The sequence below is a fragment of the Dipodomys ordii genome, unplaced genomic scaffold, assembly GCF_000151885.1.
Source record: "Dipodomys ordii isolate 6190 unplaced genomic scaffold, Dord_2.0 Scaffold107, whole genome shotgun sequence".
In the NCBI taxonomy this organism is placed as follows: domain Eukaryota; kingdom Metazoa; phylum Chordata; class Mammalia; order Rodentia; family Heteromyidae; genus Dipodomys; species Dipodomys ordii.
This window is the reverse complement of record NW_012267323.1, coordinates 3,204,421-3,222,352: the sequence shown is the minus strand read 5'-3', so window position 1 is coordinate 3,222,352 and position 17,932 is coordinate 3,204,421. Positions and strand designations below refer to the sequence as shown.

General features: G+C 50.8%; 2 protein-coding genes across 3 annotated transcripts; one reads left to right on the top strand and one right to left on the bottom strand.

Moving 5' to 3' along the window:
• The first annotated feature begins 913 nt into the window (after positions 1-913).
• On the top strand, positions 914-2,754 carry Fam212a (family with sequence similarity 212, member A). The gene is made up of 2 exons (XM_013028107.1): positions 914-1,108; positions 1,911-2,754. The coding sequence occupies exons 1-2, from the start codon at positions 1,058-1,060 to the stop codon at positions 2,712-2,714; spliced, it is 855 nt and encodes a 284-aa protein (XP_012883561.1). The 5' UTR covers positions 914-1,057; the 3' UTR covers positions 2,715-2,754.
• Positions 2,755-2,923: 169 nt separating this feature from the next.
• Positions 2,924-13,410, bottom strand: Uba7 (ubiquitin-like modifier activating enzyme 7). Of its 2 annotated transcripts, none has more exons than XM_013028250.1 (24): positions 13,213-13,410; positions 12,961-13,129; positions 12,717-12,851; positions 12,487-12,593; positions 12,116-12,206; positions 11,889-12,021; positions 11,600-11,697; positions 11,354-11,500; positions 10,412-10,582; positions 10,134-10,241; positions 9,917-9,997; positions 9,493-9,648; positions 9,237-9,402; positions 8,950-9,155; positions 8,809-8,873; positions 8,540-8,723; positions 8,388-8,462; positions 7,685-7,868; positions 6,355-6,437; positions 5,816-5,908; positions 5,537-5,728; positions 3,771-3,863; positions 3,573-3,673; positions 2,924-3,143 (listed from the first exon to the last, which is right to left on the bottom strand). In XM_013028250.1, exons 1-24 carry the CDS (start codon positions 13,266-13,268, stop codon positions 2,987-2,989), a joined length of 3,051 nt encoding a protein of 1,016 aa, XP_012883704.1. In that variant the 5' UTR covers positions 13,269-13,410; the 3' UTR covers positions 2,924-2,986. The 2 variants fall into 2 exon arrangements, with proteins under 2 accessions (XP_012883704.1, XP_012883705.1); XM_013028251.1 differs by having other exon boundaries at positions 11,609-11,697; positions 13,213-13,409.
• Positions 13,411-17,932: the final 4,522 nt, after the last annotated feature.

The following is a 17,932-nucleotide window of genomic DNA, read 5'->3' as shown; positions in this document are numbered from 1 at the left end:
ATTTCCTGTCTGGGAAGATGGCTCAATGGTAGAGTGCTTGCATTTGCATGCATGAGGCCCTGGGTTCAATTCCTCAGCACCACATAAATGGAAAAAAACCAGAAGTGGCACTGTGGCTCAAGTAAGTAGATTGCTAGCCTTAGGAGGAGGAGGGGGGAGGAGGAGGGAGAGAGAGAGAGAGAGAGAGAGAGAGCTCATTGCTCTCCCCCTACTCCTGCAAACCAGCTGGGCTTGAGGTTTCTCCCCACTAGAGGGCGGTCCAGCCTAACTTGGCTCGGGGCAGCCCTTTCCTTGCCATCCAATGCTAGGAAGTCCAGCGCTCTGGAGTACTCAGAGGGGATCAACCCGGTACTATCACTTCCTAAGGGCTTTTCGAGGCCAGCCTGACCTGGGTCATGAGTTCAAACCTTCCCATCCCCTTCCTTCCCCCCCACCTCCGGCCCTCCCAGTAATCTATAACATCTTCAGGTCAGTCTGGCATTCTTGCCCACGACATGAGTGCAGAACAAACCCACCCTTCCAGGGAGAAGGGTACAAATGGGTAAACTGAGGCCAAGTGGAAGGAACCAACTGATCCTGGAGTCATGTAGCAAGATTAGCTAAACCTAGGAGTTTCGTGGGGGAGAGAGGAGTGTGTGTGTGTGTGATCTGAAGTTGGAGGGTTGTTGTTTGTTTTTTGTCTAGCTTCCAGTCACAGCTAGGCTTCACCCTGCAAAGCGGATGTCAAGTGGGGAAGAGATGCCCAAGTCACCACCCCCCTCCCCAGCCCGGATAGGGGGTGGGAGGGGAGGGAGGGCCTTTCATCCCGTCCCGCCTCTATTGGCTAAGGCGCCAGGGGCGGGACGCAGCTGCCAGATGTTGGGGCGGCCTCAGGCAGGGAGCTACAGAGAGCAAGGAAGAGGAGGTGGTGGAGGAGAAGGAGGAGGAGGAGGAGGAGGGTGGGTGAGGGCACCGCTGGTCGGCCAGCCCAGCCCTCCTCGGTGCCCCCCGTTCTTTCCTTTGGGGATGGTCATAGAAGAGCCGGCAGGCGCTGGAGGAAGGGGGCTTGGGCATCGACATGCACAGTGCTCGGTTTGACAGCTTTCTGAGCCAGCTCCGCTGGGAATTGGTGAGGCCTGAGAGTGGGTGTGGTCGGGAGATGGGTTGTGTGGGGTACCCCGGTGCCTCTGGGCTGGAACAGTCAGTTGGGGTGTGTGTGTGCGTGTGCGTGCGTGCGTGCTAGGGTTTGTTTTTTTTTTTTTAATTCCCCCCTGGGTGCCCATCCCAAGCAGAGTGGGGGCTGGGTGGCCCTGGTACAGATGGCCCAGATGGCTCGAGTCGGGTTTCTGGACGGTTGGGAACTGTTCTGTGGGCATCAGGTAACAGTCATCCAGCTGGCCTGGCTGCTGGGGGTTGGGGGGAAGCAGGGAGGGAGGACTAGGCAGACTTCTTTTGAGGTAGGACGGATGGAGGGTGCTACACAAGGACCTCAAGCCATGCTGGTGCTTTCTGTGACCATCTCCTCCACTTCCTCCACTCCCTCTCTTCGTAAACACTCTCGTCTTTGAAAGGCTAACTTTGGGGATCTGTAATCCACCCCCACCCCAAGAAGCACAGGATGCTTTCTCAACCCTGAACAAGACTTACTTCCCGATGCAGGCCCGCAATCCTGCCTGCCTGCCTGCCCTGGTGGCGGGTAAAGACTTGCCCGACCTTGCGTGCTGCAGCCTGCCGGATTGCCACCAGCTCGGAGGAGAGGAGCCACACACACTTCGTGTGCCAACTCCCCGGTGGCTGGCCCTGGGCTCGTTTCCCCCTTAGCCTGCTAGGCCTAGCAAGCCCTCCAGTTCCTCTGTTCTCAGGACAGGCCCAGCAAGACAAGCAGAGCTGACAATACCCCTCTAACTTCTGTGTCTTTCTCTTTCCTTTAGTTGTGTGGCCGGGACACAGGCTCACCCCCTATGCCTGGCCCTCTCCAGCCAGCCCCCAAAACCAACCCAGGTGTACAGCCCAGCCACCAGCTCAGGGTCTCAGATACTTTGGAGGAGGACTCTGTCTGCTGTATGGAGGAGGAAGAAGAGGAAGAGGAGGCCGTGGTAACACGAGACAGGGGTGCTGCTTTTGGAGGGCCCAAGGAACACACCTTAGACTGGGATTCCGGTTTCTCCGAGGTATCAGGGAGTACGTGGCGAGAAGAAGAAGCATCTGTACTGCAGCGCCCAGCACCTCCAGCTCGGCCCCCTCCCAGCCAGCGCTTCTCAGTCAGTGGCCTTCCCCTGCCCAGCCGGGTACCTGCAGCCCGAGTGCCACCCGTCCACCGTCCACGGCCCAAATCCACGCCAGATGCCTGCCTAGAACACTGGCAGGGACTAGAAGCAGAGGACTGGACATCGGCGCTGCTCAACAGGGGTCGAAGTCGCCAGCCCCTGGTGTTGGGTGACAACTGTTTTGCCGATTTGGTCCACAATTGGATGGAACTGCCCGAGGCAGCAGGTGAAGGGAGCGATGGAGGTGTACCCCGGGTCCGGGCCCGGCCCCCCCAGTTCCTGCTTGGTCTCTCAGAGCAGCTGCGGCGTCGGCTGGCCAGGGCTCGGCGGGCGGCTGTGGCCAGCAAGCAACTGTCCTGCCCACCTCGCTCAGAACCTGACCTGCCTGTAGACATCTCACGCTTCGCAGCCCTCATGAACTGCCGGAGCCGCCAACCCATCATCTGCCATGACGTCAGCTACCTCTGACCCTGCCCTTCCAGCCTGGGACAATAAAGATCTTTTTCTAGACTGGTGGTTCCATACCTCTGAGACATAGAACACTGGCCCGGCCTTAGGAAGCACACGATCTAGATAGGCAAACCTAGAGTGAATGCTCTCCTTTTGCAAGGCCTTGTCCATGTTATACGCATGCGCGTTACCAGCCCATGTCGTATCAGGAATCCTCTCCACTTAGATCTTCCTTGAATGGGCATTTATTAAGGGCCTGCCATGGGCTCATAATGTAGGGGTCAATAGAACTAGATGCTGGGGTGTTGGCTGTCGGGTCGCAGCTCATAGTGCAGAGGGGGGAAGGCCGTGTGGTCTTCCTCACCTTCACAACTCAGCTCCAGTACCAGCACCCGCACCTCAGGATCAGGTACCTTGTTTGTCACCTGCTGAACCAGTTCTGTCACCCTGGCATGGGTGGGGGTGTGGTGAGGGGGGAGATTGAGGAGGTGAGCAGAGGTATACAGTAAGTAGACCAGCTGGCATAGACTACAAAACGGGGCTGGGGAGTCTTTGGGAACCTAAACCAGGAGCAAGAGCAACTCAAGACAGGAAACATCTGAAACTATTTTAGGAGCAGCTGATGGGGCGGGCAGGAGGCAGGAAGCCATGAGTCTCTTGGGAGTGGGCTGTGAAGTGGGGGGCTGGGTAGTGTGGGGAGCCACTGGGGCTAACCAAGCCGTTGAGCTCCTGAAGCCTTCGTCCCACCCCACCCCACCCCACCCCCCAGCCCATTTGCTGGCTCCATTTGGTGAAAGAATGCTTCAGGAAGGTGTGAGGGGCCTAGAGTTGGGCTGGGTAAAAAAGAATGGCTGTGGGCCCCGATTACAGGCTCACCTAAGGGCCAGGCTCCGGGTCTGTTTTTCAGGTGCCCATCTTGCAGAATAGAGTATTGCTGAGCCATGTAGCAGCATCCTCACCCTCAACCCATGTTGTTCCTAGAGAAAGAACAGGGCAGATGTCTGCTGGGACCAGGCTGTCCTGGGTCTGGGGGGCGGGGCGGGGAGGGGCAGAGTGGGGGGAAACAAGTCACACCTGGAGACAGGCCAGCAGTGACTCCAGTGTCCTCTCTGGCTGCCCAGCTGACACCTTCAGGCGATCCCAACGGGTCCATTTCATGTCTTGAAACTTAGGGGGGGGCATGTGGGACAGGGGGAGAGAAGAAGTGGGAGATTGCTCATACATAGTAGCAAACTCTGGTTCAGTTATTCACACACACACAGAGCCTTGCCTAGGGGAGGAGGAGCTGGACTGGAGACAGGAAGCGGGGGGGGGGGGGGGGGGGGCAGTGTACAGCCTCTGGTTGAAGGTGGGATCTGGGCCCAGAATCTCAGCCCCCTTCCAACCCAGGCTGGGGCCAGCACAGGAAATGGGACTATGGGGCCCTGTACAGGGATGCAGACATCCATCACACCAACCAGTGGGGAGGGGTGGGGTGGGGGGAACGCTAAAAGGGGGTGGTGCTTCCTGAGGAAGCTGGAGCAGAGCTGCTGGCAGCCTCCGATAAAGTGCTTGTTCTTTAAATGAGATTCTGGGACCTTGGGCGGGGAGTGGGGGGCAGTGTGTGTGGAGGGGGGGGTGCACATTCTATTTCCCTACTCTTACTTCCAGGACCTAGACTACTTATGGACACATGAACAAAGGGTACAGTGACCACCAGACTCTAATGCCCGCTCCCCTCACCCCCTGAGATCCCAGCAGAAACACGGTTTATAGAGACCTCCTTTTCCTGTCTCATTTATTTTCCCATTTGAAAAGTCTTGTTGATCCAGCGCCTAGAGTTGAGAACAAGAGGTAATAAACAGCCAGAGTCCCCAACAAGGGGTCTCTACCAGTCTTTCAGAGATCATACTGGGGTCAAGCTGAGACTAGGCTAGAGGCAAGATGGGGGTTCAGCCCCTTCCTCCTTTATTGACAAAGGCAGCCTGTGTGCTGGTTAGGGGGTGAGTCATCTCATAAAGGGACTCTGTGTATTGTGTCCAGAGGGACCCTAGGGCTACTGGGCAAAAGCTCAGGACTAGCCAGTGACCTCTGTCCTCTCCTCTGATTAAGGCATTTCCTGTACCCCCATTCTGTGCCCCAAGGAAATGCCAACCATTGTAAAGTGTGGGCACACAACTGGGGGGGCCTTCCCAGCCTTGCATTCCCAGGAACACATGTACACACACCAACCCAGGGACATCTTTGTGTATATACTTATACATAACCATGAATACCCACACCAAGCAAGACCCTTGTGTGCCCATCTGGCACACAGATGTGCAAGTTTGCTGTCTCCATGCCACACACCAGGAATGACCAAACCCTGGTGCATTCACATGGATGACATAAACACAGGCGCCTTTAGGGCTGCAAACCCACATCCATGGTGGTAAGCTCCTGCCATCAGATCCTGCAGAGCAAAGCTAGATTCTCTGGGGGCTGGGACTTTGGACTCTCCTTCTTACCCCTCTCTTCCTCTCCTCCATCTCCCTCCTAGGAATCCTGCCTAGGAAGGAGGGGTCTGTGGGGGAATGTCTGGCTCCACTAATGAGTTAAAGCTGCAGCTCCCCCCCAGACCCTGGACTGAAGGAGTGTGTGTGTGTGTGTGTGTAGGGATGGATGACGGCTGCTTCCTGTGTCTGACAGGCCCCAGCCTGGCTTCCTAACAGAAAGGGGGTAGTGGCAGGAGGGAGACTTGAGGACTTCCCTTACAGTCTGGTGGTAAGACAGCCCACAGCTAGAGTGGGACCTGATTGACTGGGTGGGTGTGGGGAAAGCCCGAGACCGGTAGAGGCAGGGGTAAGGGATTAAGAACTCACCGTGTGGATGGCTGGGGCAGAAGGTACATTTCGGTAGAAGCGGTTTTCAGCCAAATATAGATAACTGTGACGAAAGGTATGGAGGGGCCGGGGCCCGCTCACCACCTTATACAGTTCCAGGCCCAGCAGGCCCGCCACAGCCGCTGTACTGGTAGCAATGGCTGGAATAATCTGGCCCACAATTAGCTTGCTCTGCCAAGGAGAGGGGATTTGGTCTAGGCCCAAGGGCTAGGGTTTGGCCTTCCGCTTCTAGACCCAACTCCCAAGGAGTAAGATTACCTGGGCACGGCTGGCTGGTAGGATCCCATAGTTCTGAGATCGCAGATTAGCTGCTGCTGTCAGAAAGTCCATATGGAAGTTACTGTCATCATCCTACAAGGCCCAAAGTATAGTTGTGTTAACATGGAAGCAGTGCCCCTCCCCTGGGCCAACTGTGTGCCATTGTGAAGGACTTTGCACAGCTCTCTAGGTGGTTCATTATCTCCCTCTTCATCCCAGTTAGACTGAGGTACAAGGATGGTGACCTGCTTCTTCTCCAGTAGCTAGTGCTGCTAACCACCCCAACCACCTCCCTAGTCCAATTCCTCACCCCTATTTAGTGTTGGGGTTTTTTTTTTTCCAGTCCTGGGACTTGGGCACTGTCCCTGAGCTTCTTTTGCTCAAGGCTAGTGCTCTACCACTTGAGCGACAGCACCACTTCCACCTTTTTCTCTTTATGTGGTACTGAGGAATGGAACCCAGAGCTTCATGCATGCTAGGCAAGCACTCTACCACTAAGCTACATTCCCAGCCCCCTTCGCCCCTATGTAGGATCCCACCTTGTCAAACGGCAGAGGCTTCAGTGGGGGGCCCTTGCTCCAGACTTCCAGGGCCTTCTGTAGTTCTTTTAACTGCTCAGGACCTGCCATGGGACCGAGTGTTCTTAGTACCTATCTCCTGAGCTCTTCATGTCACTACTCCTGTATTAAATCAAGGAACGTTTCCCCCACTCCCAACTTCTTTTGTTTTTTTTTTTTTTAGGTCCGGTTGTGGGGCCTGAACTCTGGGCCTGGGCGCCGTCCCTCAGCTCTTCAGCTCAAGGCTAGCGCTCTACCACTTGAGCCACAGCACCACTTCCAGCTTTTTCTGCTTATGTGGTGCTGAGGAAGCAAACCCAGGGCCTCATGCACACAAGGCAAGCACTCTACCACTGAGCTACCTTCCCAGCCCACCCCCAACTTCTTTTTTTTTTTTTTTTGTCGGTCGTGGGGCCTGAACTCTGGGCCTGGGCGCTGTCCCTCAGCTCTTCAGCTCAAGGCGAGCGCTCTACCACTTGAGCCACAGCGCCACTTCCGGCTTTTGAGGAATCGAACCCAGGGCCTCAGGCATGCAAGGCAAGCGCTTTACCACTGAGTCACCTTCCCAGCCCCCACTTCCGGTTTTCTGGTGGTTAATTGGAGATAAGAGTCACAAGGACTTTCCTGCCTGGGCTAATTTATAACTGCAGTCCTCAATCTCAGCCTCCTAAGTTGCTAGACTGACAGATGTGGGTCACCGGCACCTGGTGTGACCCCTAATCAAGCTCCCTTAGCCTCCCTGGAGCCCCAACCTGCATGTGCATACTCCTACATGACTGTCCTCACTAGAGGCCACAGCCAGGCAGTTTCCAGAACTTTTTTTTTTTTTTTTGTCGGTTGTGGGTCTTGAACACTGGGCCTGGGCGCTGTCCTTCAGCTCTTCAGCTCAAGGCGAGCACGCTACCACTTGAACCACAACGCCACTTCCAGTTTTCTGGTGGTTCATTGGAGATGAGAGGCTTACGGACTTTCTTGCCCAGGCTAACTTTGAACCATGATCCTCAGATCTCAGCCTCCTGAGTAACTAGGATTATAGGCATAAGCCACCGGTGCCTGGCTTCCAGAACTTTTTTTTTCCCCTAAGACTTTTCCAAGTGAACTGGGATTGGCATAAAAGCAGCAGGAACAAGAGTTCCTGAGGATCAAAAAATGTGGCTAAGGCTAGAGAGAAGCAAGTCAAGAGGCCCTAAAAGGTAGTAAGTTAGATAGAAGACACTCTACCTCATCTTTCCTCTGTCTCACAGGCTGAAGATAGGATCAGGTTATTTAGTGGCAGTATGGGGGGGGGGGAGGGCAGGGTCAGGGGCCTCACCAAACTCAGCAGGTCCCCAAGCCAGCTTTAGTTTACTAGCAAAGATAGGGTTCTCTTGTTGAGGGTCAGGCTGTAGCAGCAATTTCAGCAGTTCCCTGAGCGCAGTCTGGTCTGATGAGCCAGGTAGTCCATGCATCTGGGCATACAAATTAGCAGCTGCCAGCACATAGAGAAAGTGCATGTCCTGCAGTCAGATCAAGAGCAGGGCAGAGGTATGGCTATAAGTAAGTATGCATGGGTGCACTGGGCTAAAGTTTACTGTCCATTTGAGTATCTGAATGTCTGACTACTACGAGTGTGGACACCCACAGATGTACAAATGTGGCTCTCAGCATCTGTGCATTGTATGTGTGCACACGTGTGTATATGTGTATGTGTGTGTAAAGACCCTGGGGCTTTTGAACTCAGGACATGATTTCTGTCTCTAAGTTTTTGTGCTCAAGGCTCTATTACTTGAGCCACAGCTGCACTTTTGGCTTTTTTTTTTTTTTTTTTTTGGTGGTTAATTGGAGAAAAGAGTCTCATAGACTTTCCTGCCTGGGATGGCTTGGAACCATGATCCTCAGATCTCCTGAGTGGCTAAGATTATAGACGTGAGCCACCAGTGCCTGGCAGTATCTGTAGTGTATTTCTGCAAAATGAACTTCTGTTCAGAGGAGACACATCTCTTATCTCAGGGTTCCTGAAGGGGACCTCAACTCACTTGGCTAGAATCAAATTCCAGGGGCTGAGGACATTGTTTGGATCCTGACCAGAATTGAGTTCCATCCTCAAGCACCTGGGGAAATAGAGAATGCTGGGCAGAATCTGATCCTCCTGAGCCTTCAGCAATCCCATCCCTTAATAATCGCTCACTTTATCAGGTGGGAAGCACTTTCGCAGTTGGATGATGTCATAATGGAAGCACACTTGCCATTGGTCAAGGGCCCACACCACACAGTCTTCCCAGGTCTGCGGGCGAACTCTCAGGATACCCAGCACCTGCTGTAGTGAGATCAGGATCTGTTGCCCATCCATGTGTGCGAGGGTAGTGCCCGCCCTGCAGAGAAGAAGAAGAGGAAAAGTGTGAGGTTGAGTTTTGTGCTTGGAGCCCTGGATTTCCTATCCACCTTGGGTGTGCTTACTGTTGATAGTGGTTGATGGTCTCTGCAGATAATCGGAAGAGTCCTTCAAATTTATCCTGAGCCCACTGTGGACAGTTGGATGTTAGATGAAGCACCCGTCGGCAGCTGAGGGCTGGGCTGGTTGGGGTGGGATGGACTCACCTGCAGGGTGTGCTCAAACGTGCTGGGGAGGTAATGGATAGTACAGATAGGGTAGGGAGCATCCTCAGAAGTTGGGTCTGAGGCAGGGCCAATGTAAGTCTCGGTTACACGCGGAATGTACACTGAAGCACTGCCCCTGGTGCCCTGTGTGCCTGCTTCCAGCAGCGGTTTCAGATAGTGGGTGCATCGAGCAGCCACGTAGTATCCTAGCAAGGAGGGAAGAAGGTCAGGAGCGAGGTTGGCCAACAGCCTGGGACAAGAGGATGAGCTCCAAGTCAAGCACTCACGGGCCTGGAAACTATCTACGGCAGCAACCACGCCATGCACATGAGAGAAGACGTGGTCTCCGTAAATGTGCTCTGTGGTGGGATCGAGTGGATGGATGAATGGAGTCACTTGTATGTTTGGGTTCAGAGCGTGGACAGCTGCTGCAGCGACTTCTGCCTTAGGCCTCTGGAAAGAACAGATAAAAATGTCAGGCGTATGGAGCATTCTGAGAAGGAAGTCTGCAATTACCTGAGTATGGGAATGGCCAGTACTCACACCAATGTCCTGTGACCGGAAGAGGAACTGACGACTGAGATTGGAGCGCTCTATATGGTCCATGTCAGCAACAGCCACACCTCCACTGCCCCCTGCTCCCAGGCCTACTAGGGCAAAGCCTTTGAGCATCTCACAGCCGATGGCACCAGCACCCACCTGCCGGGCAGAAGTACCCTTAACCAGCATTGGGAATGTGGCTTAGTGGTAGAGTGCTTGCCTAGCATGTGTGAAGCCCTAGGTTGGATTCCTCAGATAAAGCAGGAAGTAGCACTGTGGTTCAAGTGGTAGAGTTCTAGCCTTGAGCCAAAAAAGCTCAGGGACAGTGCCCCAAGGCCCCCAGTTCAAGCCCTGGGACTGGCAAAAAAAAAAATTTCTTTAGCAAGGGAACCTGTCATCTTCCTCCCACCCTCACCCCACAGCTTACCAAGAGGTAATTCTGGCAGCTCAGTCTGTCCTGAAAACTAGATCCAAACACTGCAATCTGTCCATCATAGCGGCAGCCTCTCTATAGAACAGACAGACAGAGGTCAAAGGACACAGACTCCTCAATGAGTTTGAATCAGGACTTTGGGATCATTCTACTTGTTTTCCCCTTTGCCCTGATTTTGCATAAGGCTTGCACCCTTCCTCTAGACTCTCACCGGGGCACACTCCTCAGGATTGAGAAGAAGCTCCCAATCTTCTGGAAGACAATCAAGGGCATCAAAGTAGAGCCACTGGTCCAGGGGCACGAATTTCCTGGAGATTGCCTAGGGATACCAGAAGGATGAGGCCTTCTGCCACTTCCTAACTCTCTCAGACTCCAGCTGAAAGCGGCACCTGGGTCAGTAAAGACTCTGGGGCTGCTGTGTGGTACTGGGTAGTCTCTAATACACACACCCCCCTCCCAACCCTTTTCCCCTTTTCTGCCTGCACCTACCTTCAGGACTTCCTGGGCCGTCACTGCTCCTAGAAAGGCTGCCATGGGACTCAAATAGCCAGCACTACTCAGGGCAACCATCCGCAGTAGAGTCAAATCCAATGGCTCTTCATTTGTCCCGTTTAGTGGTTCCAGAGACTGAGCCAAGCTCACCACAGCCTCTGCATCAATCTGTTGAGTAAGACCGTGGTCATAGCCTCCCCAGCCCGAGTTCTGTTCCCTAGAAGTGTAAGTGGGAAAGCCCCACCAGAGATGCACAGCAACAGACAGAGGACACTGAAGGCTTCACCAATTTGGATGAACCTTCCAACTGAGCCTTGAGCATAAGACAGTGGATTCCGCCAGGCGCTGGTGGCTCACGCCTGTAATCCTAGCTACTCAGGAGGCTGAGTCTGAGGATCGCGGTTCAAAGCCAGCCCGGGCAGGAGAGACCGTGAGACTCCTACTCCAATAAACCACCAGAAAACCGGAAGTGGCGCTGTAACTCAAGTGGTAGAGCGCTCGCCTTGAGCTGAAGAGCTGAGGGACAGCACCCAGGCCCAGAGTTCAAGCCCCACGACTGACCAAAAAAAAAAAAAAGACAATGGATTCCTGGCTACCCCCCCCCCCTGCTGGTTCTGAGCTTTTGTGCTCAAGGTTAGTGCTTTAGCACTTGAACTACAACTCCCATTTTCCTCCTCTCTGGTGATTAATTGGAGATAAGAGTCTCATGGACTTTCCTGTCTGGGCTGGCTTCCTACTGTGATCCTCTGATCTAAGCCTTCTGAGTAGCTAGGATGACAGTGTGAGCCAACTGCAGGCACTCAGCTTCTTCAGCTTTCTTTCTCTCTCTCTCATTGAGAAACACCACGTGGGATTCCATCTTGGATCTGTGAATGATTGTTGACATGATGTAAGATTCCAATAAGACAGGGGCTGAGATGGTGCAACAGGGCTACTCACTGGATCCCAGGGCTGGGGAAACCGGCCATACAAGTGCTGGAACTCATGCAGTGCACGAAAGGCCTGATGTAGGCAGTGGGCACGGTGGACTTCCTGGATATTCTGGGCCACCACTCGGGGCTGGAGCAGGGCTATGTCCAGGGGCTCCTGTAGGTGACACTTGGCTCAGAGTCAAGTCCAGTGACTTGACAGTGGGCCCATCAAAGCTCCCCAAAGTGCTCCCAACTCAGATAGCCTTGCACTGACATGTCTCACCATCTTGAATCTCTTGACTTCAGTGATGGTCCCACCACTTAGATAACGGGAGAAAGTTGCTGTATCTCCGATCTCCAAAGACCCATCCTCTGGGAGAAAATCCAATCTAGTAAGTCATGATCTCTAAACTCAAGGAGTTCCCCTTCTGTCTTAACATGTCTTCCAGACTTAGCTGCACCCTGGTAAGGTGTAGGGAATACCTACCCCCAAAGACCAGCTTTCATTCATCCCCAGTAAGGACTTGGGCATTGAAATTGGGGCTGAATTGGGGTTGGCTTACTCTGTACACGGATAGTACGGCAACAACCATTGAGCTCAATCATCCCTTTAATGTCTGAGAAAATCACCAAGTCCCCGTCACAGAAGGAGTGTCCCTGGTCCTTATCTCTCAGAGTGACAATGCCTGGAGATCCCTGGATGATAGGTAGCTTGGTTCAGGGTTGTGTTCTACAGGTCCTGGGACCCTTCAATGGACAGTGAGTAAATGCCCACCATCTTGGTTCCTACCTGGGAGATGTCCTGAATGGCAGCTCTCAGGGCTTCAGCCTCTGTTAGCTCCTGCACAATGAAGTCCTCACCGAAGTCACAGAATACCTGCCTATGTAGGATGTGGCACGGGACACTGAGTTGTCTCATAGGTTGGAATTAATGGTAGGAGGCACTAAGACAGGTTCATAGGGCCCAAATTGGGAAAGGACTTCTAGGAAACTAGAAAGAGTGTGTGTATAGGGGTGGGGTAGACTGGAGACTAAAACTGGAGGGGATGCTTGGACAGGCTGAAGGCTGAGTCGAGGGTACCAGAACTAATTAGAGTAGGTGGTCAAACACTGGGAAATATTGCTGGCTGTAGTAATGGTAGGCTGAGCAAGCAGTCTTACCCCACCAACCCTCGGGTGTCAGCCACCAGAAAGCAGATTCCATGTTTGTGGCACAAGTTGCCCACCTTCAGCTGCTCTTCTAGTTTTGAGGCAGTCAGCACCACTACCTGAGAACAACACCCCGATCAGCAGGACCAAGACTCAGCCCTTCCTGCTGTTGAAGGCGAAGAGATAAGGGTCTGGGCTAGCCTGGAAAGCTGAAGGGGAGCCGGAGGAGATGGAGGAGGTACCTGGAAGTCTAGAAGGATGTCCTCAGTAATATCCCCTGTATGGATGGAGACTTGGACATCTTCATTGAGCTGAGTTAGCCGTGTATGAGACGCTTCAGCTCTGTTCCTTCCCAAATCCTCTTCTGAGAGGAAAAACTAAGGAGAGATCCAACACATCCTGAGTAAAGAGATGCTCCCCCCATCCCCTGCTTTGACTGCACCCGACTCTAGTCTGGGAGCTCAGAGCCTCCCTATAGACTCTTACCTGAGAAGCCAGGTCAGACCAGCAGGTGGGCTGGGGATCGTGAAGTGTCAGGCTGCCCACCCCCATCAGGACCAGGTTCTTGGCCACCTCAGCCCCTAATCCCTGTAAGCCAGACAGCAGGACCTTGGCTTCCCGAATCTTCTGCATGGCAGGTAGACCCAGCACATACCTGTGGATGGGAAATAGGAAGGCGGACAGGTGAAGATAAGTCTGCGGGCTATCCCAGTTCCGACCCCTCACTTCAAGACTCACAGCTGCCGAGAGTACTGCTCCTCATCCAGCAACTCAGGGCATTCTGGGACATCCATTTCTCAAGCTTGGTGCTGGTAGTAAGACCCCAGGGTTCCCTGCTATTGGTCTTTGTGTGTGTGTCAAGGTACAAAATCTAAAGGAATGAAACCAAAGGGGCGGGTGACAGCCCTTCCCCTGGCTCCTCTGTCATTTCAGGAAACTGAAAGTGAAAGTTAACTTGGACGCTGCAGCTCCCAGATCAACACAGATGCCAGCCAGCCTCAAGCAGGTGCATCTGTGTGTTATCCTAAAGCTGCAAGAGAGTAGTCAGATCTGAGGGTGGGAGGCAGGAGCCATAAGATAAAGATAAATGAAAGGGGGCGGGGTGAGGGGGGGAAGCACAGAAATGGAGGGAGGGAGGCTAAGCAAATGCAGTCATTGTATTCAGCATACACCATGTTAAAAAATAAACTGTGCAAATGGAAACAAGTGTGTTTTTTTCCCCTTGGTTGCTGTTTTTGTTTTCTTTCTTTGGGTCTTGTTTGTTCATTTATCTGTCTTTGGGAGGGTAAGGGGTGGGTACAGAAATGGAGGGACAAAGGGTGAACAAATGCAGCAGTGGTACTTACTAGATACTTTGTTGAAAATGAACTATACCACCTGTGGGTGGGGATGGGAGGTAAAAACTGGGAGAGAGGGAAGGAAAAACTGGTAGAAAGGGACTTGGTGACATTATCCAAAAAGAAATGTACTGGTTCCCTGACTTATGTAACTGTAACTCCTCTGTATATCACCTTTATAATAACATTAAAAAAATCAACTATGCAACTTGTGGGCAGGGATGGGAAGGAAAAATGGAGAAAACCAAATGGAGGGGTGATATTGTCCAAGAAGCATGGTACTAATTACCTGACAATGAATTGTAAGGCCTTTGTGCAACTTCTTAATAATAACAAATAAAAAGATAAAAATATATGTTTTTAGTTTTAAAATAACAGACCTACAATAGAGTACCCTTTGTAGATTTTTGGGAGGGGGTGGGGGTTGGTTTTTGCTTTAGGAACTTATGGCCAGTTCGCTTAGGAAGTAGGTGGATGGATCGCAGCTAACCATAAAACAAGGGCTGCCATATGGTTTTTGTTTTGTTTTAAAAAATGCGGCAACATATAACAGAAGTAACCAATTTAGGGGCTGGGGATACAGTTCAGTAATAATGTGCCTAACATGTGTGAGGTCCTGGGTTCAATCCCTAGCACTGCCAAAAAAATGAACTATGTTAAAGTAAGCAATTCAACATCATTTAGTAAAGCCACCATCCCTCTCTAGTTCCAAAATTTTTCCATGACTCCAAAAGAACATTCCAAAGATATTTTATTTATTTAGTGCTGGTACTGGGGTATGAGCTAAGAACCTCATACTTTTTTTTTGGGGGGTCAGCCCTGAGGCTTGAACTCTGGGCCTGGGCACTGTCCCTTTTCTCTTCAGCTCAAGGCAAGAGTTCTACCACTTGAGCCACAGCACTACTTCCAGTTTTCTGATGGTTTATTGGAGATAAGAGTCTCACAGACTTTCCTGCCTGGGCTGACTTTGAACCAGGATCCTCAGATCACAGTCTCCTGAGTAGCTAGGATTACAGGCGTGAGCCACCAGTGCCTGGCTAGGACCTCATACTCTTTGTTTATTTTCCACTCAAGGATGATGCTTTGCCACTTGATCCACCTTCTACTTCTTGCCTTTTGTTGCTTAACTGGAGATAAAGTCTCATGGACTCTTCTGTCCAGGCTGGCATTGAACTGCCATTCTCAGATCTCAACTTCCTGAGTAGCTAGGATTACAGGTGTGAGCCACTAGCACCCAGCTCATTCTCTCCTCAGCTCAATTAGCTCTACTAAAGATAGATAAAAAAGTTGGCCAAAAAAGAGCCCACTTGAGGGAAGCCTTTTATTGGGACTGTTCAAATTAAACCACCACCACCACCAAAAACCCTGCCCAAAAGAAGGCTGGAGATGAGTGAAATTCTGGTAAGAAAAGGAAGCACCAAGCACTCAGGAAGGCAGGAATAGCACCTGGAAGAAACCACAAAGAAAGAAATGCCAAGCCAAACTGCTTGAAGATAATATTGGATAAGGAAAAGAAAGCAGAGATCAAACAATAGACAAGTACTTGCAATCCCCTGGGCACTGGTGGCTCATGCCTGTCATCCTAGCTACTCAGGAGGTTGAGATCTGAGGATCAAGGTTCAAAGCCAGCCCCAGGCGGGAGAGACTGCAAGACTCTAATCTCCCAATTAACCACCAGAAAATCAGAAGGAGAACTGTGGCTCTTAAGTGACAGAGCACTAGCCTTGAGCAAAAGAGCTCAGGGATAGCACCCAGACTTTGAGTTCAAGCCTCATGAGACTTTTTTAAAAAAAAGTATTTAGGATAGAGGTGGAGAGAATAATAATTCCCTTCTGCAGAATCATATTAATCTACATCAGAGGTATTTCTGTGTGTATGTGCCAGTACTTGGACTTGAACTCAGGACCTCACACTCAGCACTTTTTCTTTCTTTCTTTCTTTTCTTCCTTCCTTCCTTTCTTTTTTTCTTTCTTTGTTGGTCAAGGAGTCTGAACTCTAGGCCTGGGCACTGTCCCTCAGCTCTTCAGCTCAAGGCTAATGCTTTACAACTTAGAGCCACATCACCACTTCCAGCTTTTTCTGCTTATGTGGTGCTGAGGAATCGAACCCAGGGCCTCATGCATGCAAGGCAAGCGCTCTACCGCTAAGCCACCTTCCCAGCCCTTTGCTCAGCTTTCTTGTTTATGGTCAGCATTCTACCACTTGACTTACATCTCTATCATTTTGCTGGTTAATTGGAGATGAGAGTCTTGCACTTTTCTGTCCCAGCTAGCTTCAAACTTCAAACCACTATCCTCTGGGTCTTAGCTTCCTGAGTAGCTAGGATTGCATGTGTGAACTGCCAGTGCTAGGCTTAAAACAGATGTATTTTATCTGTCATGGTATCAAAATATATGACCAGGAAGTCAGCGCAGTCATGTCTGGTGTTTGAAGAATTCAAGCAAGGTGCAATATCAGTGAAATTGGTAGTAAAGTTTATTAGAAAAGATATATAAGGGAAGTAGTGCTGTGGTTCAAGTGGTAGAGCGCTCTCCTTGAGCTATCTGAGTGCAGGGACAGCGCCCACGCCCAGAGTTCAAGCCCCACTACTGACAAAAAAAAAAAAAAGATATATAAGGCTGGGAAGGTGGCTTAGTGGTAGATGTAAATTGCTTGCCAGCATACGTGAAGCCCTGGGTTCGGTTCCTCAGTACCACATCAACAGAAATAGCTGGAAGTGGCGCTGTGTCTCAAGTGGTAGAGCCCTAGCCTTGAGCAAAAGAAGCTCAGGGAAAGTGCCCAGGCCTTGAGTTCAAGCCTCAGGTCTGGGGTGGGGGGGAAGGTGGAGGGGGGCGGAGATATACACTTTCAATAGACTGAAATGAAAATAGGGCATCTCTAGGGTGAGAATGACCTATTCCGTGTTTTTATCAGGAAAGTGTTGCACATTTTGTCAAATGCCTTTTCTATATCAACTCAGATAACATCATTTTTCTCCATTTTATTATTGTTCTACCTATGTTGGACCCCCCCTTTGCATTCCTAACATAAAACCTTGCTGGTTATGTAAAATCCTTTTCATATGCTGCTAGATTCAGTTGCTATTATCTTATTTATTTATTGTTTTGTTGGTTGTGGGGCCTGAACTCTGGGCCTGGGCACTGTCCCTCAGCTCAAGGCAAGCGCTCTACCATTTGAAGCACTTCAGCTTTCTGAGTGGTTTGTTAGAGATAAAGAGTCTCACGGACTTTCCTGCCCAGGCTGGCTTTGAACCACAATCCTCAGATCTCAGCCTCCTGAGTAGCTAGGATTACAGGTGTGAGCCACTAGCACCTGGCTTTTTTTTTAAATAAGTTTTATAGAATAACCAACAGAGCAAATGGAAGATTTTTTATTACTGATGAAACATTTAGACATTAATTAAACATTAGACATTTAAACATTAGGTCTACTTAGATTTCTGTCTCCTTGAGTCAGTGTGTTAGTCTGTATTTCAAAGAACTTATCTATTTTAATTAGGTTATGTAATTTGTTGGCATACATAGTTCATCTTTCTTCTTCTTGTGTCAGTACTGGGGCTTGAACTCAAGATCTCAGCCTTCTGAGTAGTTAGGATTACACGCGTGAGCCACCGGTGCCTGGCTTAATGTCTTTCACATAGCAGGAAGTTTTTTGTTTTAATTTTCCTTTTGGTGATGGAGACTGAACCAAAGGTGAAAGATTTATTTCTAGTACTAGGGCTTCAATTCAGGGTCTGAGCACTGTCCCTTAGCCTTCTTGCTCAAGGCTGGCACTCTACTACTTGAGCCATGGCCCCACTGAGTCTCGAGGACTTTCTTGCCTGGGCTGGCTTCAATTTGTGATCCTCAGATCTCAGCCTCCTGAATAGTTAAGATTCATAGGCATGAGCAACCAGTGTCTGGCTGAGTTTTAATTTTAATAAAAATCCAACTTACTGTTTTTCTCATTGGTTATGATTTGGTGTTATATCTAAACTGTTCTCTTACAGTAGTATTATAGTTTTATATTTGACAGGCCTATGATCCATTTTGAATTAATTTTATGAAAGGTCTGATGTCTAGACTTTTTTTTTTTTTGCATGTTGATGTCTAGTTATTTGGCAAGTTTTTTTGTTTTTTTTT